The 27955-nt window shown below is 43.4% G+C and overlaps 2 protein-coding genes across 4 annotated transcripts in view; both read right to left on the minus strand.

Moving 5' to 3' along the window:
• The window catches only part of NPC1 (NPC intracellular cholesterol transporter 1), a 28922-nt gene extending 27549 nt beyond the window's left edge, over nucleotides 1-1373 (minus strand). The window contains exon 1 of one of the 2 annotated variants that reach the window (XM_035564071.2): nucleotides 1062-1373. In XM_035564071.2, the coding sequence (XP_035419964.1) occupies nucleotides 1062-1358 (297 nt within the window). In that variant the 5' untranslated portion in view covers nucleotides 1359-1373. The remainder of the gene's footprint in view (nucleotides 1-1061) is intronic. The other variant, XM_035564073.2, reaches the window with a different exon arrangement.
• A 5731-nt stretch (nucleotides 1374-7104) lies between these two features.
• The window catches only part of ANKRD29 (ankyrin repeat domain 29), a 32455-nt gene continuing 11604 nt past the window's right edge, over nucleotides 7105-27955 (minus strand). Inside the window, exons 5-11 of one of the 2 annotated variants that reach the window (XM_035564069.2) lie at nucleotides 25805-25870; nucleotides 24115-24213; nucleotides 21339-21437; nucleotides 15750-15848; nucleotides 15210-15305; nucleotides 14062-14160; nucleotides 7252-12490 (exon numbers count right to left, since the gene is read on the minus strand). In XM_035564069.2, coding sequence (XP_035419962.1) covers nucleotides 12407-12490; nucleotides 14062-14160; nucleotides 15210-15305; nucleotides 15750-15848; nucleotides 21339-21437; nucleotides 24115-24213; nucleotides 25805-25870 — 642 coding nt within the window. In that variant the 3' untranslated portion in view covers nucleotides 7252-12406. Of the gene's footprint in view, nucleotides 12491-14061; nucleotides 14161-15209; nucleotides 15306-15749; nucleotides 15849-21338; nucleotides 21438-24114; nucleotides 24214-25804; nucleotides 25871-27955 lie in introns of both variants that reach the window. The other variant, XM_035564070.2, reaches the window with a different exon arrangement.

Raw genomic sequence — 27955 nt, forward strand, 5'->3', positions numbered from 1 at the left:
AAAAAATTTAAAGTCCAAGGTTTTAGTTTCCCTACACCCCCACCCAATTTTGCTTTCTTGCATTAGGCATGCAGGCTTTAATTCTGTAAAGTCACTTTCACCACGTTAACTTCTTATGGACCACAAAGCCACATCCTCTACAAGGATACCCCAGGCCTTAAGGGAACTTGTTTCACGTTCCCCTAGCTCAGCATCCCTCTTTCTGTCACCAGAAGTTCTGTATGGCATCTTTTCATTCCCGTACCAGCCCGGGGCACACCTCGTCACTATGTTGCGTGGTATGTCCCTCCAAAATCATTACAGAAATGAGTGTTTGGAAGGTGCGAAGTTCATTAGCCACTCCTCTGGAGACCACGAGCCATTAATAATGAATCAGCTTCTCCAGCTGCAACAGAAGGAACTTCTAGTTTTCTGTTCAAGCTCCTTAAAGCAAATGCGGATACCAGAACAGGAGGACCTCAGCACACACACACAGGATGACGAACTTGACAGCTTGAACAGGGTTAAGCATAAAACCTGACTTAGCATGTTTCTAAGTTGGCTGGGGGGGGGGGGGGGGGGGGGGGGGGGGGGGGGGGCGAGAAACAAGACACAACCTCGCCAGGTACTCCGTGTTCCTCCAGAAAAGTGGAGCACCTCACTCCTGCCTTGGACCACGAGGTAAACAAGATGTGACCGAGAAGAAAGGATTTAAAGCTTTATGCTAATCTTTTTCCTAGAGCACCTTAGCAAGGGAAGTCCCAACTCATTTCAGTCCGCGACTTTACAGAAGCGTACACTCTCAATATGAGTACCTCAGTGAGAAGCAGGTCTCACTGCACAGCCGATTACTTTCGGAAAGCTCTTGCTTTCCTTACCAACCTCCGACAGCAGACTAAACGACAGGCGGGTGCCATTCGCGAGCCTCCCCACCAACGTACGACTGCCCGGCCGCTCACACGCCCCGAGCACTGCATAACCGGGGCACGGCCCGGGCAGCCGCTGCTTTTTGCGGCCTCGGCGGGCGATCCCCGGCGGGGGCACCCCGGCTGCCCAGCCCCAGCTCCCCGGCAGGGACTCACCTGTGCGGGGGACAGCAGCAGCAGGAGGAGGAGGAGGAAGAGGAGCAGCCCCCGCCCGGGGCAGCCTTGCGGGCTCCCCATGGCGGTGCGGGGAAGGGAGCGGGGGCCGGCGGCGCAGCAGCAGCAGCGGGGAAGCGGCAAGAGAGAGACGGCAGCGGGGGGAGGAGAGAGGAGGGAAGAAGAAGCGGCAGCCGCGCAGGTCCGGAAGGGCCGCCCTCCCCAGGCCGGGCTGTGCTCACGGCCCCGCCGCCGGGACCCGAGGAGGAGCGGCGGGGGCCGAGGGGCCGTGCCCGGCATCCGCCGCCAACCGCCCGCCTCGCCCCGGCCGCGGGGCGGGGCCGCGCCTCACGCCACCGCCCGGCCCCGGCGGCGGGAGACAGGGGGGGAGGGAGGCAGGGAGGCGGCTGGGTCATACACGGCTGGGTCATACACGTACCCTGCTGGGGGTCCCCTGGTGGGGCGACGAGGGGGGTCTGGGCGCTGGGTCAGACCCGCATGGGTCTCCTCAGGGCCGGTGGTGCAAGAGAAGAAGCGGAGGAAACGGGGTGTCTGGTCCCCCCCCATGGGCGCCTCACCCCCGTGTGCAAATCACCCCCATGGGCACCTCACCCCCATGGGCACCTCACCGCAATGGATCCCTCGCTCTGGTGGGCACCTCACCACAATGTGCCCCTCACTCGGACGAGTGTCTCGCCCCAGTGGGTGCCTCGCCCCGATGGGCACCCACACAGTCACCTCCTGGGGTGAGGAGCGCACCCAGGGCCCTAGGGTTGCAAATACACTGGAGGGAACTCGGGGCTGACACCCGACCTACTCATCGTTTCTTGTTTTAGTCTGGTCTTGTGATCTGCTGGGGTCTCATGATCGGCCGCCTGGTGTGAGCTGCACCCGCGGCAGCCTGTTTGTTTCCCTGCGAGTGGAGGTTTAGTGGCGACTGCATTGCTTCGATTTCGTCAGAGCCAAGCTGTGCCTCTTCAAAATGAAATATTCCACATATGTTGTATCAGCAGTATGCTAGCAGGTTTTTATAATATAGAAGTATTAATCACATAGTTCATAAATGCCTAAGTAGTCTCAAAAATCCCAGCTTAGGCAAAAGCTTCTTAATTTTGCTTTAAAGTTATCAATCCGTGATTTCAAAGCATTCGTCTCACGATCCCACGTGTGTTTGACCGCATGGCTAGCTGCTATTACGGCACGGCTACAATAAAAATAATCCCTGAGCAAGGTGGCTCAGGTTGCGTGGCAGAAAATCAGTTCTCAGTGTTGATTTCACAGCGACTCTACTGCTGGTGAATTTGTCTTGCCGAATTCTGTTTGTTCCCGATGTGGTGACATCAGGTGGCCTGACAGGTGTTGCAATCATTTGGGAGTATGGAGATTCCACTCAGCTGATCTGTTTGGGATCCGTCTCGAAGGAAACACAGGAAGACAAGCAGGGTGTGACATTTGTGTGCTGCTTCTCTCTGATTTATTTCCCCACTACTTTGTTGCCTTTGTGGCTGTTTAGTGCACATTATACTGCTGGAATTTAGCTGATATTGCCATCTGCTGACAAAAATATAGGTTGTTCTTGGTTCGTATATTCATGGGCTAATTTATGTCGGTAGGGATCTCTGGAGGGCCATGTAGTTTGGCTTTTTGCTGAAAGCTGAATCCATTTAGGTCAGGTTGCTCAGGGAATTGTCCAGTTGTATTTTGAATAGCTTCAGAGATGGAGATTTCACAGCCTTGCTGAGCAAGCTGTTCTACCCTGTGACCACACGGGATAGTAAAATGTTTTTTCCTGTACCTGAAGAGATTTTGCCGTGTTCCAGTTTGAGTCTGTTGCCTCTGTGCTATCACCGTGCTTGTCCGAGGAGAGTGTGGCTCCAGCTTCTCTGCATCCTCCCATTAGGTAGTGGTGGAGAGCAGCAGTACGTCCCCTGAGCTGGCGTTCTGCTTAAGGCTGAACAAACACAGCACCCCTAGCAGTCGTGCTGGCATTAAACTGGACTTGCCCCAGTATGTCAGCGTCTTGTTTATTCTGGGGAGCCCCAGACTGGACCCAGGACTCCGGATGTGGTCTGACAAGTCCCACAGAGGGAAGAATAATCACAGTGCTTGACCTACTGGCTGCACCCTTGCTAATACAGCCTAGGAAGTGGTTGGCTTTCTTCTCTGCTGACTCATGTTCAGCGTGCTGTCCAGCCCAGCCACCATATTCTTCTCTGCGAAATTGCTTTCCATCCTGCTGCTGCCCAACTTGTACTTTTCCATGGGATTATTCCATCCCAAGTGCGTGACTTGGCATTTGGCAAGTGCTAACCAAAGCTGAAGTACCTAAAGTTAATTAGTGTGTCTTAATTGTGTTGTCATAAGTCAAAATTTTATTCAGCACTATGCAGTATGATCCGAGAAGCAGGGGACCAAATTGCCACATTTTCTAGGGACTCCACGTAAGCAGATGTTGCAGTGGGCGTAGCTCACATAGCTACAAGTTAAAAAAAAAAATGCAGGAACCTTGTTTCAGTGCTGGTGAAAAAGGTAAAAGGACAACAAAACTGACTAAACATCTCATTCCCCAATGAACTGCATAGAAAAGTCATCTAAGAATCATAGGTGAGACAGAACTGATTTATAATGTTGCAAAACAAACACAAGGGAATCTATTGCAGTGGCAATTTCCACCATAAACTAATTAAGCCCATAGCATCACACTTGTCTACCACCTACAGTACAGACAGAGGAGGTAATATTTTAATATTTATCTAAATCTCTGGTTGATACCTATTTTTAGAAGGCTGTCTAAATTCACATTGTTGTTCCAGTGCAATGCCTTCACATACTGCCAGTTTTTCTACACTCATGAGTGAAAGTGAGGTGGAATAGAGGCGAAGACTGATTACCAAACACTAATCTGACTAAGCCCATCAGAGTTCTGAAATCCTTCATAACGGCAGATGTGAAAATGTGAACATTTATCTGTTTTCACCTTGCTTCTGTATGCTGCCAGCCAGCGGCTCAGGGCTGGGTATTCCTTCAGTCCTATTGCAGCCTTCAGTCTTGGTTGCAGCTCTCTGCTACGTGTAGTTGCACGAGTATTAAAAAGTCTATGATAAAGATGGCACATTTGACTGTTTCATCTTAAAGTTATCCCTTTCTGTCTGGGCATGAAAAAAGTAGCCCTGAATAATGAACTCAGATCAATGCTGCCAGCAGCTCACGGCATTTTCTGTGCTACCAAAGAGACCGTCCCCGCTGCCAGCTGCGATTGCTTACAAACGTCTATCAAAATGTGTTTTATAAGGCTCCCTTTTAAGCCCAAGATTATGCATAGCTTTTAGGGATTGTCTGCTTGGAACGAAGGGAATAGTTACTCTGGTTCTCAGCAGTGTGCATTTTCCTGCCTGGAAGAAGATGCTAATATTAATTCATAGCGCAGGATGTCGTTTGGTGTCCCTGTCACACCCAGCTGGTCCTTCTGTTGTCCATTAGGATGAAATAAACACTTTCCCTCACTGAATACCCTTTTGGTGTGAAGCTATCTGCCTGGCAGCTAGTGTGAAATAACGACCTGCTTTGTTCTGTCCTGCTTTGACAGCAAGTCCTGAGCTCTGCTTTCAGAGGTGTTTCCATGGCTTTACCCAGTGCAGAAGTGAAACATGTTGCTGATTCCACTAGAAACTCACTTGTCTAGTGGTAATGATCGTGCAATTTCCAAATTGCAGTCTGCCTGCAGAATTACTTGCATGTAGAAATGGAAAAACTATGTGATCGCTCTGCAGCAAAGTCAATTAAAATGTCTGTTGCTGTTTTTTTTCCCCTATAATTTATTACAAGCCTTTGTTATTTCTATTGCGATAGCGCCCGGAGGCCGTTGCAAGAAGTGGGAGCTAGGTTAAGCAACACGTTTCATAAGCACACAGGAAGGCAGGGTGTTCTGCATGGAAATCTTGCCTCCTGTGTGAAGACAAGCTTCAACAGGTGGGTGGGTTTGCAAGTTTCACCCAGTTTCTCACACCTCCACTTTTTTTTTTTTTTTGTAGAGCCAGTCAAAACCACTGTAGCATGCCCCAAGAATATTTTTCCAGCCAAGTCAGAGTAATTCCTGTACTAAACAAAGCTGGTGTTTCCTATTTGGCATTGTAAGCAAATTGTATTGCTTTCATTTGTCAGCCTTCCTCACCTGTGAAGGCCTGTTCGACTTTTAATTGTCCCGGCCTCAGAGTAGCTATTACTTTGGTCAGATGCTCTTGGCTTCAGACTTTCCACGTGGGATCAACTCATGCTGCGGCGGATGACAGCAGTCGGCCTGAAGCTGCCAGTAGTGTTAAATATAGGTGTAGTGTGTCAGGTGATGCTGAATCAAATCTTTTTTATCTTTTCATCTTTGTATCTGCCCTAGCGTATTTGTAGGGCTGTTCTATCTTGTCCTATCCTCACTCTTCAGCATCACGTGTTTTCTGCATTTATTGTTGAAGGTGCCAAAAAAGTGGTCATTTTTACTACATTCTAGGTGGAGTTATTTATTACCTAGTAGCAAAAGCTCAGGAATTGAATTCAGAAGATGAAAAGCTTCATCCAGTTTCGCCACGAACTTGCTGAATGATGTGGGTGGGTCCCAACCTCTCCAGTACAATTTCCTCCTCTGTAAAGTGGTGCCTATTTTATGGCAACATGGGATCCAAAATACCCCAAAACAGGTTTAAAACAGTGAGCTGCAGGAGGAAAGCACTGTACAAATACAACTTCTTATTAAAGCAGAGTTTGGAGATATACTGCACTTGTTGCTATGAGCAAATGTGGAGAGTGTACTCATGCCAGGTACTATTCACAAGCACTGATTTACTAACAAATTCAAAAGTTCACCTCATTAAGAGCTGAGTATGGCTCCTGGTTTGCATTAACATCAGATTCCTGAGTCCCTGTGAGCACCATGCTGCCACGTGTTTATCTCAGGCTTTGCTGTCGAAGTGGAGGAGAAGGGCAGAAGTATCCCAGGGAGTCCCTGTGGGTACTACCAAAAACTGACTGAGCACCTGCAGAGACTGTTCTTGGAGTCCTCAGAAAGTGGAGCAGTTCTGCCTCTTCATGCAGTATAGTCTGGACAAGCAGACAATGAGACTTGGTATCACATTTCCAAAGGGATTATAGGAGCTTATACACATACCCTAGGCACTATGTACACATACACATATACATATATACCATACAAGAAAACACATGTGCAGTACATATAAAACTACACCTTGTTTCTGGTCTGTCTTTTATGTTAGTGTCATGCTCTGTTTGTGCATCCGAGCCAGTGAAACATTTGCCATGGCAAAAAGTTGTGTCCCTCGTTCTTTCCTGACATAGCTGTGTTCCCCGCCGGCACATCACAGATTGCTGCGCTGTTCCCTGATCCCTGGCAAACTGCAGCACTATGCAGAGCTCATGCCAGCTCTGGGTGAGCTGCCTCAACATTAAAAGCAGGACATTAAAGCATTAGTCCAGTTAAAATGCCTTGTCAATATAGTGGGAGCGAAATGGTTTATTTACAGATGGCCTAGGTATGTGCCCGAGGTGTCATTTTGCCACGCAGATACAGGGCACAGTTGCTAAGCATATGGTCTTGTTATTGATCTCCTGAGAGGCAGCATCTCTTTAAATCACTGAAGAGATAAAGCAAAAAAAATATTGACTCATATATTTAAGGTCGAAGAGGCTATTATGATCACATAATATTACTTGTTGCATATCATATAATTTCATCCTGTAATTCCTAAATCAAATGCAAAGTGCTTCAGATGAAACATCTTATAGATTGAAAAGTAATTTTAAACAACAACAATAAAACCCACTCAAATGATGAAGGAATCATCTCAAACAATTTGCTTCAATAGATAACTAGCCTCACTGTTGAAAACCCACAGCTCGAAGTTTGAATTTGCCTAGTTTCAGCCTCGTGATACTGCATTTTGTTTTGCTTTCATGTGCAAAATCAAGGAGCTCTGCGTTACCAGAAATCATCCTTTGTGGTTATTTAGACCATGAACAAATCACAATACTATTCTCTGTACAGATGGAGATTGTTTATTGACTTGCGACTGTAGGGATTTTTGACATCGATTGAAAATGTAGCTCATCACAACAGAAAATTGTAGTAATAAGGCAAAAAGCTTGGGATGTCAAACACAAGGTCAAAAATAGAGTTTTCAGTGTAGACTCTTTTTCCCTTTTATAACAATTACAATCCACTGCTTACTATAATAAGCATATCAGCGGGATGTAGACTTTATTTTTTATTTTTTAAACTGAAGCGGGTCAAATCAGCATAAGGACCAGTTTTACATTTAGGAATAATAACTGAAACACCAACGCATGTTTGACTAACTGAATAAAAGCATAGTCATACTCCTTTGTTCCCAAAGTTGCTTTTTTGAAATCTTTCCTTCAGATCTGACTTAATGGATATTAATGTCAAGGGGAGTCTGCCAGTGAGGTCTGGATCTGAAACAAACCTCATTATGTCATGCTAAATTAAATTTTCCTGTTTTTCAAGCCAGGGCATTGGCTCTGTTTGTTTTGTGAATGCTATCTCATCTGTAAAGGCCTGGAAAATGGTCTAATGAATCAAGTGGAACAGAATAAAGTGGTCTTAACAAGAATAGAAAATTAATTCTGGAATTCTGCAAATAGAAAGAATAGGATACAGAAGAAGGCAAATAAATATTGAAGTGTACGAGTAGTTAAGATAATCTGAGCAGTATGTTCATTTTTATTGAAATGATGGTGTGGAAAAATGCATTTCAACAAAGCAATGTTCCCGTTGTAGATTATTAATCTTACACTGAAATACATACATTTGTATAGGTTTTATGAAATGCATAAAAGGGCGGGTCAAAAGAAACCAGAATTCAGGAAAGTATGAACATGACATTTGCAAGGACCTTCTGCAGAGCTACTGTGAGAAGCCACAACTCCGTTTAGTCCTGTATGTGCAGTACATCACTCCATCGCTGGAAAAAAGAGCCGTGTGTATGATCTTTGGTTGCATTCCTAGCATACATTAACATTTTGTCACCACTGACTCAAGGAGTGTGGCACAATGACAAGGTTTCCAAACAAAGGCAGTATTTTATGTCTGTTCAGTGTTTGTATTAAGGGGAGGACAAACAGGCCAGTTTTTGTGCTACCTCATTTTCAGTACAACAATTCTGAAATTTCCAGGACAACATGAAATTTGGTTTACTTACGGATTTCCCAGTAGTCACTATGATTGGCGGAATAAAATGTAAATTATTCTTGTGATTAGACTCCGACTTTGAGACAAACAATCATTGTTAAAGTGCATTAAATGTCACCTGCAGCTCTTTGATCGGGTGCTTTAACCTAGAAGAGACTCTCAGCTCTTCTAAACTAAACAAAGGGAGGTGGATCACCAGCGAGACAACTTCACTGCAAGGAAAGAATGGTGAGTGCAAGAAGAGGCATTAGGTCGGGGGTACGACATTGCCTTTTGTGTCATTACCAAATACCTGTCCCTGCACACTGCACAGCAGTGATCATCTGAAATGAAGAGCTCTGCATATATGGGAGCTCTGAGGCTACACCACCACCATGTCACTGGTAGGATCCCGTTCTCTCTGTGCACCACAGGCCCTTCCTTGCACTTTTCCTTATCTTACATTGGCTTGATATCAGTGAAATAAAGGCATGGCGCTCTGTACTTTTCCTCGACTCCTGTGTCACATGTTCTTGCACCTCCTTTGTACTCACTTGGAGCTGCTGGGAAGTCACCAGCCCTGCATAAATCCCAGGTAGAGAGGGCAGCAGGCTGGGCCCCTGGATGTTGAAATGAAAACATTTGGGCCTGTTATCCTGTCCCCACTCTAGTTCATCCTGACATCTAGGAAGCAGACTTGGTGTCCCTTAATTTCCGGTCTAAATTTGCCCATTAACATGAACAGATGAGCAGTTGCTGCATTTCACCGGTGTGTGTATGAAATCATCTGTTTCCTTGCCCAATAGGTTTTGGAGCTTCCACAGAGCACTCTGAAAGCCTTGCACAAAAGGCACTACAACTATGCAAAGAACTACTGTTGACATCAGTAAATCACTTCAGCCAAGAAGGGGAAGCAGGTTTCCAGTTTAGAACAATAAACAAACCACAGCAGTGTTTACTGAGCACTTTAAAGATAACAGTGGCTACGTAAATACTAAGAATTATTAAGGTTTCTTTGTGAAAAGGTTAATTGCATGGTGAGGAACAGTATTGCAACGTCCAAGCCCATCTACAGGTAGAATAAGCACCTTTTGGTTACTGGGAACTCAAAATCACAAACGGCCCTCTCCTCAAAGGCTCTGAGATGAAACAAATGCTCCCAATGGGAAGCTCTCCGTGCTTAAAATCCCAAGCTGGATGAAGAGTGTCTTTGCTGAAGCTAGATTCAACTTCAGCCTGAATGTGGCAGAGAAAGCCTTTGCTGCCAGTACTCCACCGCTGGTCCAAGGCCTGCGTGCCCTACCACCCAGCATTAATGAGAGCCAAAAGGGAGCTACAGGCTTCTCCCTTCAACCTGTGGTAGCTCCACATTTCAAATATTGTCTATAAACAAAAGCCAGTTGTAGCCCAATATTATTCAGAAAAGAGGACCTGGTAACTGTATCTACTCAGAAGGAGGTCAGCAGATACCCTGTATGGGATGTGGCATCCCAGATGTTCCTCACTGGTTGTACTACAACCTAGGCCCTGGTGGTAACCAGTCATGGAGGAAGGTGGAAACAGGACTTGGAAAGTCCTACTATAAGTGGTGGGGAGCATTTTCCCATGGACAGGCATCTTTCAAGAAGCTCTTTTGCCGAGTAGCAGCCCCTTTTGGGGTGAGACTACTCAAAAAAAGAAAATATACCTGGCAGAAAGGAGAGACTGCCTGTGGATACTAGACAGCTGCAGGTTGGTCTCCCAGCATGTTCACTTCAGCCATCACAGGGCCACTGCTGGCTTTCCCTATCCTCTCCCCTACACTCTGACATCAAGAGAAATAGGAGACCCTCACCAACAGTGGATGCTTCCACATTTTAGGAAAATTGATCGTTACAGCCTGTTTGATAGTATTTATTGCTCACCCAGAATCGCTGGCTACTGAAGTCCTTCCAGTGATTATCCTCCTCCTTTACAACTATGAAAGGGTCTTTTATCTTAACAGTGTGGTTGTTCCCAGCTGTTGATCTGAAGAAACTTTAAGGAGAAAGACCAGTATCATGGCAGGGCTACCTAGAGTCCCTCTGGCTTTCTCCAAAGCAAAATGTTCATTTTTGACCCACTGGGGGCTCCAGACGAACCTACCCTCTTCAGCGTTACTTGTTAAAGAAGTCCAGTCCCATAAAATGCTGTGCAACTTAAGTTCCCAATAAGGCTCTTGAGATTTCTGCGTGCTCAATATTTTTTAGTCTGTCACAGGATTGAACCCTGGATACGATCATCCTCTGCACGTCTTGCATAATTCTTTGGTTCTGTACCAGTTTGTCTGCAAGTTTCAGTTAGGCACAACATTATTTTAATTGAAAAATACAACAGCATGAATTACCTAAACAAAGAGATTTCTTTCTGGTGTTGTCTTATGTTGTTGGAAAACTTAAAGCTTTTCTTTTTAATGCTGAATAGAAATCGAATAGCAATTTCAGCTTGCAAGCAAAGGTATGCCCCCTTCTGCACTCTTCACCAGAACCCCAACTTCTTATCTAACTTACTCACAAGAAGAATAACTTTATGATTTGGCAATATATGTGGCTAATTTGTTCTCAGTAAACTACATTCATTTGTGCAAACTCACTCAATTTTTTTTTAAACTCACTGAAGCAAAGTGCAACAATTCAGCTGAATCCCAGGCAGATATTTTTTAAGCAGAGACCATTCTGAGTCTCCTTTCAATCTTCTCTGTCCTCAACATCTTAAGCAATTTTTCAGTAAATTGCCAAGGTCTGAAGACAGATGAAGTCCCTGGATTTATATACTGACTGACATTATAACTCGACTCAGTGTAAAATGATCTGTGATGTGTTTGTGGCTAACAAGACTTAGTATATGTTTATACTGCAGGAATGACTGAGTTTTGATGTAGCATCTTACAACATGCTTATAACATAGTTCTTTACAAAACCTTAACAATTTGCACTGCCTTCTCCACACAGGCACTAGTAGCATGTCTTATTCTAAGCATCTCAACCACAACAAAGGCCAAAATTGCTGTTGAGAGTTCATTTTCCAGGCCCGTGTTAATTAGTGGGCCTGTTTGAGCATGGCTACATGTAATCCTCTCACCAGCTGTTTGAACACATGTACAACTGTGCACTTCTCCCTCAACTCCTGCCACAGAATTTGAGAACAAGTGCATTGCATAGTAGTTATGGATACCAAACCATAGTGTCACATACAGGGTCATGCAGAACATAGATTACTTGTATAGCATCTGTACTGACAGCCAAATTTCTGGTGTACTTGAGCTATTGAATGGTATACTCTGGTTGGTTTGCTCATTAACTGTTCTTCCCCTGCTCGTGGAAATGCACATATGTATGCTGTAGGGCTGGGGATGCCTTCCCACAGCACTGCATATACATTGCAAAAAGATCCAGATGCTACACCAAGGAGAAAATCATCTTTCTTATTATTTGTTCGGTAGCTTTTGGCATAATTCGTAATGCTCTGGATCATTTTATGGAGCGCCACGTAGAAACAAAAATGTTATCAAAGCCCTGGACTGGCAGGAGGACTTTTCCTGTTGGGCTGTTGCAGATGGGATGTCACCTGTAGCCCTACGTGGCACTTGAAGGTACAGAGGAGTCGGCAGAGGCAGCACTGCTACCAAAGGGAGGGCAGCAGCACCATGAGGACCAGCTGACTCCAAACAGCTGCAAGACCTGGGCGTCCTTTTGGCACAAGGGCTGAGTGCTCCCAACCCATGAGTGCACCCCAAGGCACTCATTGCAGGCGTGTGGCCATGCCAGTAGAGGGGCGCATCTCCGAAACAGCGGGAGCACTCGGGTGCATGGGGATGTGTACACTGCGGGCGTGGAGGAGCTAACGTCGGTGCTGGGACCGGTGGGGCCCAGGAGCGTAGGTAGGGCTGCAGGGCAAACACTGCTCTCAGGCCAAACCCTACTCCTGTTGCGGTCCTTCTGAGTTCAGCGATGCCAGATGGAGGCCCGAGGGCATGGCGACTCCATCGCAAGGGCCTCGTGTTCATGAGCATATACTGGAGAGGCTGATCAGTTCTGCAAACTGTTCCAAAAAGACCTTCTTGGGCAATCTAGGTTTACTGTCATGATAGTGTCGTCAGGGCACAGCTCCATCAAACCACATTTGCTACAGGGCAGCATTAGCTCTTCCTTTGCTTTTCCTTTGTGCGAAGGAGTCGGAGGATGCGTTCATTTTTCGTTAGCTCTGCTGGCAGCTCGTTTGCCTGGAACAAAAAATCTTGAGGTTAGCAAAAATGAGTGATTATTTCCAAAATATGGTTCAAAAGCATTACGCTTTTAATGCGTAATACTTTTAATGTCATGGTATAACCATGACGTGCTTATTTCAGCTTTGTCTCCACTACTGTTGGAGATATCTTAAAGTTATCTTTCCATGCAGTGTGCAAGTCTCACTTAAGTCTTCAAAATAATCCTAGCATGGGATTTGTGTGGTCAGCTTATTTTGTGCTGCCTGTCCGGGCTAAATGGTATCCTTTGGGTTCCCAATGCTGCTGCCACAAAACTGAAAGAGAACGCGGCTGATGAGTCTTTGGGGAGATGAGGCAGATCTTCAAGTACAGAAGTCCATAAAAATCCAAGGAAAAACTTTAGCTGCTATGAAATAGTCAGTGCTATTGTGTAGGATAGGTAGTAGAAGAGCAGAGTTTGGTCTTCTGTACTTACTGAATACAATTTTAATAATTGAAAATATTTATAATGAAGCTACTTCTGAAAATCAATAATTCTGTTCTGCAAATGTACTGTTGTGCCAAATTGCATGTTTTTTCCAAAAAAAAAAAAATCTTTAGGAGAAGTTATAACCACAGATTTATGCTGTACAACCTCCTTCTGCAAATCACTACCAACAGCAGAAAAATCTTGCACGTTGTTTGGATGATTGTACCAAAACAAAACGTATATTAGCACAAACTACCGTACGAGTGACATTAACTCTGCTGCCATCAAGTGGATTGATGTAGGAATTACATGCACGGATTTTATATTAAATAACCAAAGCGTTCAGAAAGCATATGCTGGATTACTTGTGTTATAAACTTTCGTTCACGTAATCATAAATCAGAAGTAAATACCAGTCCACCCGTTCACAGCTTAACAAACCCAGCTAGATATTAAATGCTAGAAGCAAATAGTCCATAAACACAACTCAGAGGAAGACATTTTCAAAGAAATGACCAAACATTTAATGTTAAAACACTTAATAGATTTATTTTTTTTTAAAGTTTTCTGCAGAAAAGTTGATGTCATAAAAGGAATATGAAATTGCTTCAATAAACTAACAAATTTGTAGAAGACCTTGGAAATGTGCATGTAATTTTGAGGTATTTTTGATATTAGCAATGTGCTAAATCCTAAGCCAATTTTACCAGAGACACCCAGAAATAGATTTCTCCTACTGTGGACATACCCTTTGTACACATTTGTGAAATGAGACATAAATATAACTTAGGACTTACCAAACCAAGTAACAGATTACTGTTTCCCTAAAACACAGTCTAGCTATCCCATGACTAGTTACAGCTAACAATTTAACCTGTGGTGCTGGGTTAATGAGTGCATGAGGTTATTCTCAGGCTGACATTACTTCACAGGTAGCAGCACCCTAATAGATGCTTGTGTACAAAAACTGATGGACTGAATGGTGGTGCTGCAGGAGAGGATCAAGGTGCAGTCGTGATCTTACATAGAGACGTGGACAACCACCACCTATGTTGCACGCACAGGTGCTCCAAAGCTCAGCTCTGGTCCTAGCCCCAGGTGGCATGCCAGGACGTACCTTGTTCCTCAGGCACGGGTCTGCTCCTGCCTCCAGCAGCAGTGCCACCGTCCTCACATTGCCGCTCAGAACAGCCGCATGGAGAGCAGAGGTCCCATTCTGGAAAACACCAACGGAGATGTTTGGAATCAAAAAGGCAGTGAAACAAAGATGTTTGCAGAGAACAAACCCACAAACAAAAAATAATACGGAAGAGATTAGGTCATGAAAGCCTGATGGTGATTTAGAGAGGGTACTGGCAGGCTAGTGGACTACAAAGGAGGTGATGTTAAATGCTTTAATAAAAGTGAGAGTCAGGTTCACTTTACCACAGTAGTATCTTCTCTTTAAAATTGCCCTTGTCGATAGATTAGAGGTTGAAAAGGACACGGCACTTGCTGCTGCCTGGTGAAATCAGCCATTCACAACTGAAACAGGAGTACGAGCAGTAATGGAAACCAGCTGTGCATTTTATCTCCTTTCTCTCATGATTAATGTTCTCCCTGGCAGGCAGCTGAATGGTGATTTTTATCGTAGCTGACCTTTTGTTCATGGCTGCAAGCTGACAGTTCACGTAAGTGTGGAAGCTATTTCTTACCCTTAATTAACAATCTAGTTAATGCCACCTGGATTTTCAAGTTTATCAAAACTGCCAATTAGTTGCATCCACAGAGGTCATCAAAGTGTATGACTTATGGGTGCATGCAATTTGATCAGCTATTAAAATGCAGCTTCCAGATATCTGCTATTATTTTTGAGTCACTGGTTGAATTCAGAGGAAAACAAAAACAAACAGAGAGTTACTCACAACTGATCTCTTAGGGTTCTAGCTTGCTGACTAAAGGCAATAAAAGGGCAGGGTATAATGCTGACAACTGCACCACCACAAGCAATCTGTTTACTGTAGAAATAAAATCAGCTGACAAAAAGCAAGAGAATTCCTCCCACAACACGATGTCCTTCCTTATTCCAAAAATCAATTTCACAATATCTTCAGAAAAGATTTTTTTGTATGTAGCACTAAAGGCTTAATACAGAAATTTCATTTTTCTCTTGACTTTTTGGGCTCAATCTCGATCGTCTTCCACTTCTCATGAACGTCAGGTGTTTCATTAGACCCTTTGCCTTCTTGAGTTTTTGTCTAAAAATATATGTGTTTCACTACTAACCTTCAGCAGGCCAAGGGTGGGAGAGAATTTAAGTAGCTCTTCTATCACATTGTTGTACCCTTTAATGGCAGCCTTCAGCAAAGCAGTTGTACCATCCTTTAAAAGAGAGAAGATCGGCTCAGTCACAACAAATGCTTCACACACATTCCCCTAGGCTGGAGGAAAACACCAGCTGTTCCCCCCACAAGGTCTCCTCTGCTCATCATCTTTGATGAGGCACCTCCAGAGATCAGGCTGCTAATTCTAGGGCATCTGAAGGATTTTTCCTCTGAAAACCTCAGGGTGAAATGAACCATTCACACCCTATATCATGTCTGTCCCTCATTTATATGGACATCTTCATTCTCTTATTCCAGGAGGTCCTTCCAGGGAGCCATCCCAGACACACAGGCAGAAGCGGAGCCCAAGAGGGAGCTTTACAACCTGACAAACAGAACAAACTCTGGGGACACTGGGCCACCCTTCAGACAGCCTAGCGGCCTCAAAACATGCCAGTAAGTGCAAAGCTGCAGACAGTGCCCAGGAAGAGGTGGGACTCACATCCCTCGCGGCGTCCCGCTCAGCTCCCCGCAGCAGCATGACTCGCACCACTTCGCTGTGGCCCATCTGCGACGCGATCCACAGGGGTGCTGTCCCGTCCTTCAAACAAAATAAGGGTGCTGAGAAGTTTCACTTCTATATTGTGTACTCCCCAGTATTTTACTACCAAAATCTGCCTACTGGAATGGATGAACTTCAATTCCTCAATAAAATTCTGCCTCATGGACAGACAAATGCAGAGTCCCTTCCAGAAGCATGTGGGAGCTCCCTGTAGGATATCAGAACATTTCTGGTTGTCAAGGAGAGGAACCCTTAGATATTTTCTCTTGCATGGTTGACCTGAAATTGGCATTGCTGTTTGAACACTAGAAGCACTCTGTGGCTTACCAGCTGTGCCTAAAATAAACAGGGAAGTTTAAAATGTAAAGGCCAAAGGTATGTTGCGTAGATCGAAATCTAGGTGGCTGGATGTGGCAGAAGGATCCGTGCATGGATGAATTCTGCAGCTGGGTGTCTGTACCTATTGAATGGAAGTTGTTTATAGAAGCTAACGAACAACTTGAGATGATCAGCAACTTTCAGCGTTAAATTACATTGTCCACTCCTAGGGAATCTGATAAAAATGTCCTGACTTACAGAGATGGTGAGTATCTCACACATTTGATCTTCAAGAACTCCACTAGAAAAAAAAAAAAGTCAATTTTCAAGGAATACAATGTAAACCAATCTGGTTTGGGGAAAAAAAAAAATATGTGTCTTAGGCTCTTAGGCAATCATGATTTGAGCAGAAAACTATGGGAAATAAAATGCATCTTCAAAATAAGCTAAATGTTCTGATGAATTTCTATCCCAAATGCAAAGGTGAGTTGAAACACTGGAAGTATTGTTTCTGCAGTTAGAATTTAGTTTTGTATTTTTTCCTTCTTTTCCTTCTAAATGGCCAAATTTGCTTCTCAAGATTATAAGACGACTCCAGCAGTTAGTTATGTGGCACCAAATTAATTTGCATGGTCCTTTAATAAAAGGCTTTGCCTGCATGGACTTTGACTTACAAGTGAGACCACATGTAGCAGGGTGCCTGCTTCTGCCAGTTCCTCCTGCCAGCCTCAGCAGCCTGAAGACTTGGCAGGAAAAGAATGAGACAAAACCCCGGAAAGAGCCTTAATGAGAAGTTTCAGAAGGAAACAGCTTTTTACTTTAAATAAAATATTTCCACCTTGATCAAAGAAGTAATCTCTCTCCTTGGTGCCAACTGAAGATTCATATGACTTGCTAAAGCTATTCAAAAACATTGTTGAACCATTCTCTGCTTTCTATGGGCTAGTGATTTAATTCATTGGAAGAAACAAGAAAGTTATTTCTTCCTTTGATATTGTATTCTAGTTTTCACCTTTTCTGGTTCTGGGGAAAAGCAAATGTACACTCTGATATCTTTAGTTTTTTCAAATGGCAAAGAACAGGATCTTTGCTGACTCTTGTATCAATTCTCTATAAATGATCTCATGGAAGCTAGTGGCTGACCTCATTCTAGTACATATCCTGTTAATGCAATGAGTGTTCTTTATGATTCAAAAATAACAAAGGCTCTCTTGTACAAAGAGCATGTGATGTTAGCATGATAGCAAAAACTGTCCATCTCCAATGTACAGTGTTTTCCCTATCAGTAAACTGACACTTGATATTTTTTTCCAATCTTCTCCCACCAGAGGGCTCTAGAAAATAGCAAGAGGGACATTGAAAAAGCCTATAAAACTTGGAAAATAGCGAGCCACCTACAAAATTTAATGGGCATGAGGAACTAATGCTGTGCAAATCCACATTTCTGTTTACATAAAAAAATGCAAGTACAAGAACAGCATGGGGCACATAGCAGCTTTCTTTCACTCACAGTGATGTTTATAAGAATGACTCTTCAGTTATGAAGCGAAAGAAGCAGAAGGAAATACTTGTGTTGGGTAACATCAATGTTACCATTAGCTGTCCTTAATAGTATTGCTGTTAGATATCCTTGTCTGCATCTCAGTTATAGGGTAGAGACAAAAATACATTGGGAGAAAGAGTGAACACCTTGGAGAATTTAGCTTAAAAAGAAGAAAGATGAAGAAGTTGATGGTGGGCTCACAGTGAATAATGTCAGCTTCTATCTTTTATGCAAACAGCATCTAACAGGCAGGTTTATGTAAATGCATATAAACTTTATATGCAGTAGATGAGATTTCTGTTCATTTTCATGTTGGTGTATGGTCCAAAAGAGATACTACATTGTACTAAGATGCCACGTGAGAATTCCCGTATAAACAGATATTAAGACTCAGAGATGAGTCAGGAAGAAAATGACACCAGGGAAAGAAGCAGTTCAAAAAGTACTTTCCATTTCTTGTTCCTCTGACCACCCAGCAGACTGGAGACCATTACTTTTACAGAATAAACAATGTTAAATGCTCCATATGTTTAAGGCTGTGTTTATTATTTCCTTATTTGATTGTAAATTCATAATAGATACAAACTATATCTCCTTATGTCCAGCAGTCCCAAACATTCCCTGACAGAAATTTCTAATGCTCCTTCTCTTACCCATTAACTAAAGAGTTTGCTTTGCAGCTTTGAATCTCAGTGCTTGCTGGAGACTTAGAGTCTTAGAAAGGGCCAGATTACTGTAGGAGGTGAAATTACCCTTGTATTCCCCCTGAGGACTTTCAGGGACAGAGAGCCCCTACTCTCAGGCTGCTCAGTGTCATCTCCTCCACCATTCTTCCCACCAGTCCACTTGCACCACTATACCAGCCGAATTGTTGCTAATAATAAGTCAAGCTTGCTGGACTGTAGTCTGCACTCTGTATAGGTTTACCAGCTTGCATATATGTGTGATCGCATATCACGTGGAAAGAAAAAAAAATTAATTTTCATAACATTTTCAGTCTGCTTAACCAGTCAAACTAAAGCCTGCCAAAACACAGCATAAAATTCATTGGCAAATAACCTTCTTGCTTTGCTTTTGAGTCCGAGAAGCAAAGAAACATTGCCTACACCGGGCTGCAGACATTGCTCCAAACTCTGTCTAGACAAAAAGATGACAAAAAAATTCCAGCCTGTCTCCATGGGGGCCCAATGTCAGAAAGAAGAAAAGGATGTTAAAAATCAAGAGGAATGACATTGCCAGGGAAGAAGCTTTCCGGAAAGCTTCCCTCTTCAGCCTTGTGAGAGCTGAGCTGAAGGGCCTGCACACAGGCATCTCCAAGGTGTCAGGAGAACCCTGTGGGACTGGGAGACGGGGCACAAGACAGAAGGGGAACTGGTACCCACTGGAGCAGCAGGAAGACACATACAGGGAAGATGCATGTGATCAGACAGATGAATTACACCCCTAAATTCACAAGACAGAGAGGAAAACATGGACACTTAGGAAGGAGAAGCATGAACCTTGCGCTCTGCAGCTACAGGCAGCCCTGCATTCAGTGTTGCTTAGAAAAGTTTCCTACAGCAGTAAGAGCAACATAGCTTGTGACCGACAGTAGGAGACATCTGGCATCAAAAGTGCACCATGTAGGGCTGCATTCCTGGTAACCAACGTGCCACCTTTGAACAAAGTGCAAATCTGTTAGTAAGAAAGAGACTGAAGTCCATCCAACCATTTCTTTACTAATTAAACAGTAAAAATGCTCCATTTGTTGAGGAAATGCTTTGGATTACAGTGGACCTGAATACAAATGCCACAGACCTACCCAGGCATAATCTTAGCAGGGATCCAAGGTACCCAGAGGCAAACTAAGCCCATAGTGCCGGAGATGAGATAGAGCCAGGAGGGCCATTCGCATGGAGTTGAGTCTTTGCCTCAACTGAGATTTGAACATGCATCACGAAATATTGTGTTGCATGAATGTGAAACTGGTTCAGCTAAATCAAAGGCTCCCCAGCTTTCTTTTGACCCACTCAAAAAGGTGTTAATGCAAACACTGATTTATCCTTCTTATCCAGCAGGAAAATGACTTCAGTTTTGTGAACATAAAATGCTAGTGCAGTTTCCATGCACTAGAGGAGCAGCAAGGAGACACAAACCTACAGATGCAGCAGAAGACATATAGATCAATCTCTGCTGCCAAGCTATGACTTTTCAGGTTCTTTGGGGCAGATGAAAAGAAATACTAAAATACCTGGCCAAGCTTGTCACATGCCACACTGTCCTCTGTTATTAAAGTCCTCACATTTATTTGCTCCTGACTCCTGTTTTTTTACTTGCTACAGTCAGCGATCACAGACACCTGGCAGACATACGTGACTGATTGCAAGGACAAGACCTTATCCCATCAATTTATAATGTGCAGTCAAGGCCCAGGACAGCTACCTTGCCTGCAGGGTTTCAGCAGACCACAGGGGAGGCTCTCCCAGAGAAGGCAAAGATTCCTGGGAACGTCTGTCTCTAACCAGACACCTCGAAGTGCCAGGAGCAAAGTTAGCTGTGCAACTCCCACACCTGGCTATTCAAAGCAGCATCTGAAAGTGCTGTTTAAGCACTGATTTTAGAATCAAGACACATCTAAACAATTAAGGATCCATATTTTTTGAAACCAAGAAAGTTTTTGTATGTCTCTGTAAACCAGGCATGCTTATGTATCCCTCAGTTTAAGACCTAACCTATATGCACCCATACTTAACAACAGCACGCAGTGATGCAAAGTGGAGCTAGCCCTCCGCCTTCTATAGCAGGGATCTCTGAACCACATCTAATTCATTCGTATCATTTAATGATCAAACAGCAGCCCCACTGCCTACAGAGGAGCTAATTTCATGCTCACAGTTGCCACTGGTCTCATGTGTTTACAGGAACAGACTAACGAGAGGAAGCAACTGGAAACATAGATAGCAAAGCTCTGCACATGTACCAAGTACTTACAGAGGTGAAGGTTAATACTCACGCCTGAATTTCAGAGTACACATGGAGGATACAAAATAAAACTAAAAGTGAAAGGTTTTTTTCGAAGATTAGCTTTAATACTGAACCCACATTTCTGGTGATTTCAGTACACTAAATCTAGTACTTTCTCTCACTATTGTTCCCAGATTTTCCAAAGCTTTTCCAAGGATTTTCAAAAGAACGCAAGGACATGAGGGACTATACATGCTCACAAGTAGCTTGGTGCAGCAGAAACAGCTCAGTAGTTGCAAGAGGTAGTGCAAGGCCCTTATATCTACACTAAACACAGCTTGAGGGTTTTATTTTGATTTAGTCTGGTTCTGTGGCCCAAACGTGCCCAAACTGCACATGGTTCAAAGCATTCCCAAGGATCAGCCAGAGGTCTGATCTCCTTTAGGATGTGAAGCACAATTGGTGCACGCCTAAAATGGAGCTTCCAGTTTCACTTCTTATGGAAATTATCTAGGTTGTGTGCAAGCAGAAACAACTGGGGCACTTCCTTCAAATCCACACTATCACTCCGAACTAACACACAAATGCAGACACAGCCACAATTTACCTTTTGGTGAAGCACCTCCATGGGAACCTGATGTCCAGAGAAAATTCCAGTGTTAACTTTAAATAACTGTGAAATTTACTAATTAGATCCCAGCTCTGCCCTGAAGTGTTGAGCTTACCTGTCGTGGCTGGTTAACCTTTGCTCCTGAAGAAAGGAGCAATCGGATGACATCCAGATAGCCTCCTTGCGCTGCCAAGAAAATTGCAGAAGCTCCATCCTAAGAACAAATACATCCAGTTTATGTTGTTTTGAAATTATACTGTACTTTTCACACAAAAACAAAGCAAACTGAATCATCTTCTCCCTCCTAAGCCATTATGCAGTGTAACAGCATATATATACAGCTGAGCTCAAGGAGTAATGACCAAAATCACAAACTATGGCAATGTTTTCATTCAGCATAAAGAAGTACTGGCTCCCATCATGTATCAAACAGCATTAAGTCCTGGGTCTGGCATACTAAGAGTCTAGCTCACCAAAGCATTGGTCTACATAACTAGAAATCCATACCTGTTTAGGAAAATGTATTTATTCAGGTTTGTTTAGCTCATGCAGAGGTGCTCTGCCACAAAGATGCATGTGGTGAAAACGTGTTCAAATGCTTTGCAGAACTGGAGACTCTGGCATTGAGGCCTGCTGTTTAGACCGAAGGAGTGAGTACTGTGCCATACTGCTGCACCATGCCAGCAACTACTAGACCACTGCTCTGGCACATATTGCAGAAGAGATTGGCTCTGTAATAAAAGTGGGTAAATGTAGCACATGCAGGACAGAGTATCTCATAGCCCTATCAGAAGCCAGCATTTCTCCATGAAAAGTTTGTGAAAGAAATTAACTAATCCGGGATTTATTTTTCTTCAACGTGTCTTTCACATGGAGATGTTCTCAACATTAGAAAATTCCTAAGCTTTCTCCATAGGAAAAAAAAAATCATCTCATTGAGTTTTTTTTCAATGAAAAGTTTTCCAACCTCATTAAAAGCCATGAAACCAACTAGAAGTGGAAAGACATACTGCTTAGGTCTTCCTCCTTGAAAACTCAGCGCAGGCCTGAAACATGCACTGAATAGCGTGCCCAGGGGCTGAATTTAAAATGTTTGACCTTGATTGCATGGCAAATGTCCTTCCTGGTAAAGAAGAGAGGTATCTGCTGGCACTGCAGATGAATATCCATGCCTGGGCCCTCTGAGGGGCTGTTTTCTCTGGCTGCTATGCAAGTGCATGAAATAGGGTGATGGCATCGGCTGCTTTGCATCTTCCTCCAGAGACACATACAGGAAGAACGCTTCCATTTAGAAAGCAGACAAGGTTGCATAATATTAAAAGAGCTCTTTAATATAGCATTAATCATGATGGAGAACCTGGTTTGCCTGTCATCAAACCATTATTTTTTAATTAATTATTTGGGATTTGTACTTGATTTGGTGCTATAACAAGAAAGTTGTTTAGAGGCTATAAAATATTTTTGCAAGTAGCACTGTTTAGTTAGCGTATTCTCTTGTGTTCTCCTCTACCCCTCACATGATTCAAGTTAAAATTAAAATATCTATCTCAACGGTTTGGGGAGGACTGCCCAAGTGCATGCTCGAAATCCCTCTCCTTTGGCTGCCTGCAAGTGAAACTGTCAGCCAGATACCATTGTGTAAAAGCCACTTGGCAATGTCCCAGAAAAAAAAAAAGAGTCAGGCTAGTGCTTGTTTTTAAGAGGTTGTGTTCTTATTTTATTAAGCAGCTGTTTCTGACTGGTTTTGCCTCATGACTTTGAGCAATAAAAATACATCTCTAAATCTGAATGTAAATATTGCTCATTTCCAGGAGAGACAACAAGGAAATTATTTTACTGCCTTTACTTCTAGGTGAGTGTCCCCAGGTGTAACAGCACTGCTATTTTTAAACCAGGTGGAAAACCCTGGGATTAGCAAACAGAGGACGACAAACATTATGAATGTTATGAATTATGCTAACCCTTAGATTAGCAAGGTCATTGCTATTTGGGCAGCAGTGACTGTGGAGAACCCTTCTGTACAGATGTGGGGTGGGAGCAGCACAGAGGTGGGGACTCTGTGCGACGAGTGCATGAACACTGGTGGGAGCTGAGAGTGCTCAGTGCTGACCAACAGCATCCTGCAAACCCTATCGAAAAGGCTAAAAAAAATACATATATATATCCACGGGGAACAAATTCCTCTTTGTCAGACTTGTCTTGTGCCCTTGGGTAGGAAAGAGTGGTGGGAAGTGGAGAGAAAACCTGCCACTCATTTTTGTTGAATGCTGAAAAGCCCGGCTTATTTGTGTCTCTGCTGAAGTAAATTAAATCCAGTGCTTCATTGGCTCAGTCCAGCTTTCTGAAAAGTCAACTAAACAATGTCAGCTCAGTCATTTTAACCACTCTTTGCCCAAAGAACTGACGAACTAGAGACGCACAAATACCAAATAACATCATTTAAACTGATACTAAAAAAATATATATTTTAAAGACAACATAACTTCTACGACATTTCTTGGCAGAAAACTGATAAACTGATTCTTGAATACCTCAGTGGCTTTGCAGTTATTTATTTCTCTGCCTGCAATGCAAATCTGACATGGTAAAACATGACACGAGCTTTTGTTCAATGGTAAGGGACAGCACAAAGCTGGTGCAGATTTGGAACATAGCCTTCTTACAGACAAGGAACCAAAACACAGCTAAACCATCTTTGTACCACTTCTCCCAAAACTGTGAAAAGCAGACAGTTAACAAAAGTCACAACTCAGAGAAGCAGAGTACTACAAAACCACAATATTTGGCAAATGCTTTTCTGTGCTGGAGCCAGAGTACCCACTGCTGTCCAACAAACAGCACATTTGTTCCATCACCAGTGTTGTCAATATTATCCATGTCAAATAACTCACGTAAAGTTGATCGTGAATGTTGGCACCATGCTTCAACAGAGTTTCCACTACCTTTGCATGCCCATACTGACAAGCAGCTAGAAGAGCAGTACCTCCATCCTGTGAAAAAACAAAGAAAGGGTACAGTAGTGTGGGAGTGAAGATGCTAGACTGAATGTCACCATAAAACATAAGCAAATTTTAAGGCTTTTCAGAATTTGGCTCACAACAATGCTGGAGTGACTAGCTACTGAATCCTTCATAATTTTAGCGCCAAGTCGTGGCCCTTAAATATTTGGCTCTATCACTATAAACATTTTTCTCCTGAGGCTTTTTTAGTGAGTGACGGGAACAAAGAAAATTCTGCTTTTAGTTCCTCATCTTCTACCTTCCCACTAGAGACTTTATTTGCTTCACAACACCAAGCTGTTCTGTATCTCTTCACTTTTACTGCCAAATCCCCTACCCATGACAAGCTCCTCCGCTTGTTGAAGGACAGCACACCCTTCCCCTGCTCTAAAGCCTACCGACCATCTGCTCTTCTTTGACCAGAACTTCATGCTCTGTCATGTTCTGCCTTTCACATTTTAGTTCTGGCCTGAAGAAGAGTAGGGAGGATGCAGCTAAAAGCATTCTAGCTAAATGTGGAAGCATGCATCAGACCAAATCCATGACCCAGTGAACGCCCCATTACTTCTGCTGAAGAAGTGATCCCTGGCAGTTATAGTTACGGTGCATTACCACTAAAGGGAGACCTAGGCACATGCATCAAGTCTGGCATGTAGAGCTGCTCCCATAGGAGCTACCTGAGATGGGAAATACCTCAGTATTGCTGGCTCACAACTCCAAGCCAGCTGAAACAATGGAAATAGCAAATGCGGGGCTTGCCACATCATGTTAAATGCACTGTACCCCACTCAAAAATTGCCATCGTTTCTGACACCGGTATGGAGAGGAGGTTCTCATCTCCTGCCTGGGATGACACCATGCCGTGGTGCAAGGATGACGCCACGTCGTGGATACCTGAGGGTTTCTGTCTCCTTCCCCACCTTCTCCCTGCCTCAAGCTCCTCCTCCACAAAGCAAGCTATCAAATAAATGGTTTCTACAGCTGTTATTAATTGGGGCAAAAGATTATATTTTCCCTCAGTCTTGTTCTCTGAAACAACTGAAATGTTTTTTCTTAATTTTTCCACTTGAACAGATAGCCAGCAAGACAAGTTACAGACCAAATGGATGAAGGAATCTGTCATAATGGGAAGTGACAATCAAACTTATTAATCTGTAGTGCTATTTCATGCCTATAACAATCTCATGAAAACTCAAGCCCTGACATGGCTGAAGTAATCCACAGGGACTGTCTGTAACTACACTCAAAAACTATTCACCCTTTTGCCCTGCCACATTAAAAAGCAAGCAAGGCTTGAGTGTCAGCAAAGTCACCAATGTGAAACTGTTAGGTGACCATCTAAGAACTGTTAATTCTGGACTATGTAAGTAAACACGATGTGCAATCTGGTCAGTGGACTTAAGTTACTCTATAGTAATGAGTCACTAGACTTTCCTGTCAAATAAAATATCCTAATTTAATAGGAACTGCTGGAACAGAACACGAAAGCAACCACAATGGTTTCTGGATTAAAATAAACAAACCAACAAACCACCACTACACACTTAAAAAACAATGGCAAAAGCTAGTAGCTTCATGAAACCTGTTTCCTGTCTCCCATCAGCTGAAAGACAGTTTTACTTGAGTGCTGAGTTACCAGATCGAAGGCCTACAAACAAACAAAAAAAGAGACTTTTTAAAAGACTTTCCCTGAAGGAAACGGGGAGAGAAAGGTCAATGAGTTAAGAAAAGAAACTGTACTATCAAGACAGAAGGTCTTCCTCAGAGAGGCAGGGAAGGATGAGCTATAGCAAGCTTAAAAATACTGAGGTTCCCCATCTGGAAGGTAAGTGGTCATGTTCAGCTGCGTATGAGAACAGTTTGTTTATTGCTTTTTTGCTTTTCATTTTCTACAATCCCTGTATTCCCAGCTATGTTATTTTAAGAAGATTGTTTGGTTATTAACATAATTTCTGGAGGCAACAAAATGAGAGGCCCCAAATCAAAGACAGGCCTGCACGGCTAACCACAGTCAACACAGCAGACCTGAAGGCAAGTGCTTGGAGCAGGACTGTGCTATTCCACCGTGGAGATGTCACAGCCTGAGGTTTAAGAAGGAGGACACTTTAAGCAGGATATAAAGTGTCTCAGTGTGGGGATCCTGACCTAGTAGCTGGTTGAATTCAGTGAACAGTTTTAGATAGAACAGTTTTTAGATAGATTTTGGGAAAGAATAACACATTTCCAAAACATAACATTAAGATCTTTCAGACTAGAGTGACCAAGGGATCTAGATCACCCTGATCTAGTTCCATTTGCCCACCTCAAATCAAATATTTCCAGGGCCAGAAAAAATCAAATAACAACTCCTTGGCCCAAGGATTTGGTTGTTGATCAGGAAGGCAAGTGGACTCTAAGACCTGCTCTATTGTCTGTCTCCTATAAAGTCAAATTCATTCCACAGAAGAGACTGAGATTCGTGTGCATGCTCTGGATGGGGGTACCATTTTGGTAAACAGAGAGAGGTCTTGCTCTACAAAAAAGAACTTGGGGATGGGAATGCTTTCCATGGAAAACACCTTATGGCAAGACAACACTCAGTTAAATCAAGGAATTGGCAGTGTTGGACAAAACACTGCAAAGGTCCACATTTTTTAGGAGAAGAAAAAAAATCAGTCCCCCAACTCCTATTGAGCTTGCATCTTGCTTTCACTTTCTTCCCTTTTTGCCAGCACAAGAGCCTGTTCTCCAGCATGCTCTAGCTGGAGACCCCACTGTTTTACAGACTATAAGGAAGGCAGATGGAAGAATGAAAACAAGAAATAAATGACAGAGTCTTAAAATCTCCTTCAGCCATGTGATTCCTTCTTTTTTTTTTCTCTCTCTTTTTTTTTTTTTTGGCTTCAGCTGAAACAAGTAAAATGCTGAAGCAGCATCTTTGGTACTGGCAACCCTCTTGGAAACTCTGAGCAGGGCAGGGACATGTGAGGAACCACGGAGGCACTTGTAGGGCAATAACCGCTCTGCAGCGGGAGGGAGACGGGCAATGGAGCTAAAAGAAGGCGCTCAGCCTTGGGTTTATTTCCTGCTCATATCCTGTTTTCATGACACAATTTAGCTTTCACTAATCCTTTACTGCAAACCCTTCCAGCACACTGGAAACTCAGACAGGAGCCAGTCCTCTCAGCTACCTCTGTAATTCTTCCTTTGAAACCCTTTTTTCTTATCCCTATATTCTCTCCTCCCTGTCAGCAGCATGTACAGTAGCTGCCAATCTCTCATGTAAGCTCTGGGAACAGCAGCACCCGATGAGACCACGCTCTCTGGTGTACACCTCTCTATTTGCCTGTCCCTTCCTTCACCTCTGTCATCATTGCCTGCAAGCACCTTAGAATTACATGATGTTTTTCTTACTTTTTCTGAAATATGTTACGAGGGAGGGGAATCAATCTTCTGCAATTACTACCTACTGAAAAATACCCTCCAACATACTGTTCGACTAGCAGTATTGCTCAGAAAGCATGCCTCTGTGGAAATCCTTACAAGAACCCAGATGCAAGCTTATAACATGTCTCAGGTAAAGAAAAGTAAACATTTTATTTTCTGATACATACTTCTAGGGATGTTTGCTTAGCCTGTCATAGTGAATATCAACTCAAATGATAGAAGGGATAACAAGAATAGTTTTATTAAGATTGTTCTCTAGCACTCTTGCATATGAGTGACAAATGCAGTAATTAAAATTTACAGAGAA

This window comes from Cygnus atratus, chromosome 2 (assembly GCF_013377495.2).
Source record: "Cygnus atratus isolate AKBS03 ecotype Queensland, Australia chromosome 2, CAtr_DNAZoo_HiC_assembly, whole genome shotgun sequence".
Classification (NCBI taxonomy): Eukaryota; Metazoa; Chordata; class Aves; order Anseriformes; family Anatidae; genus Cygnus; species Cygnus atratus.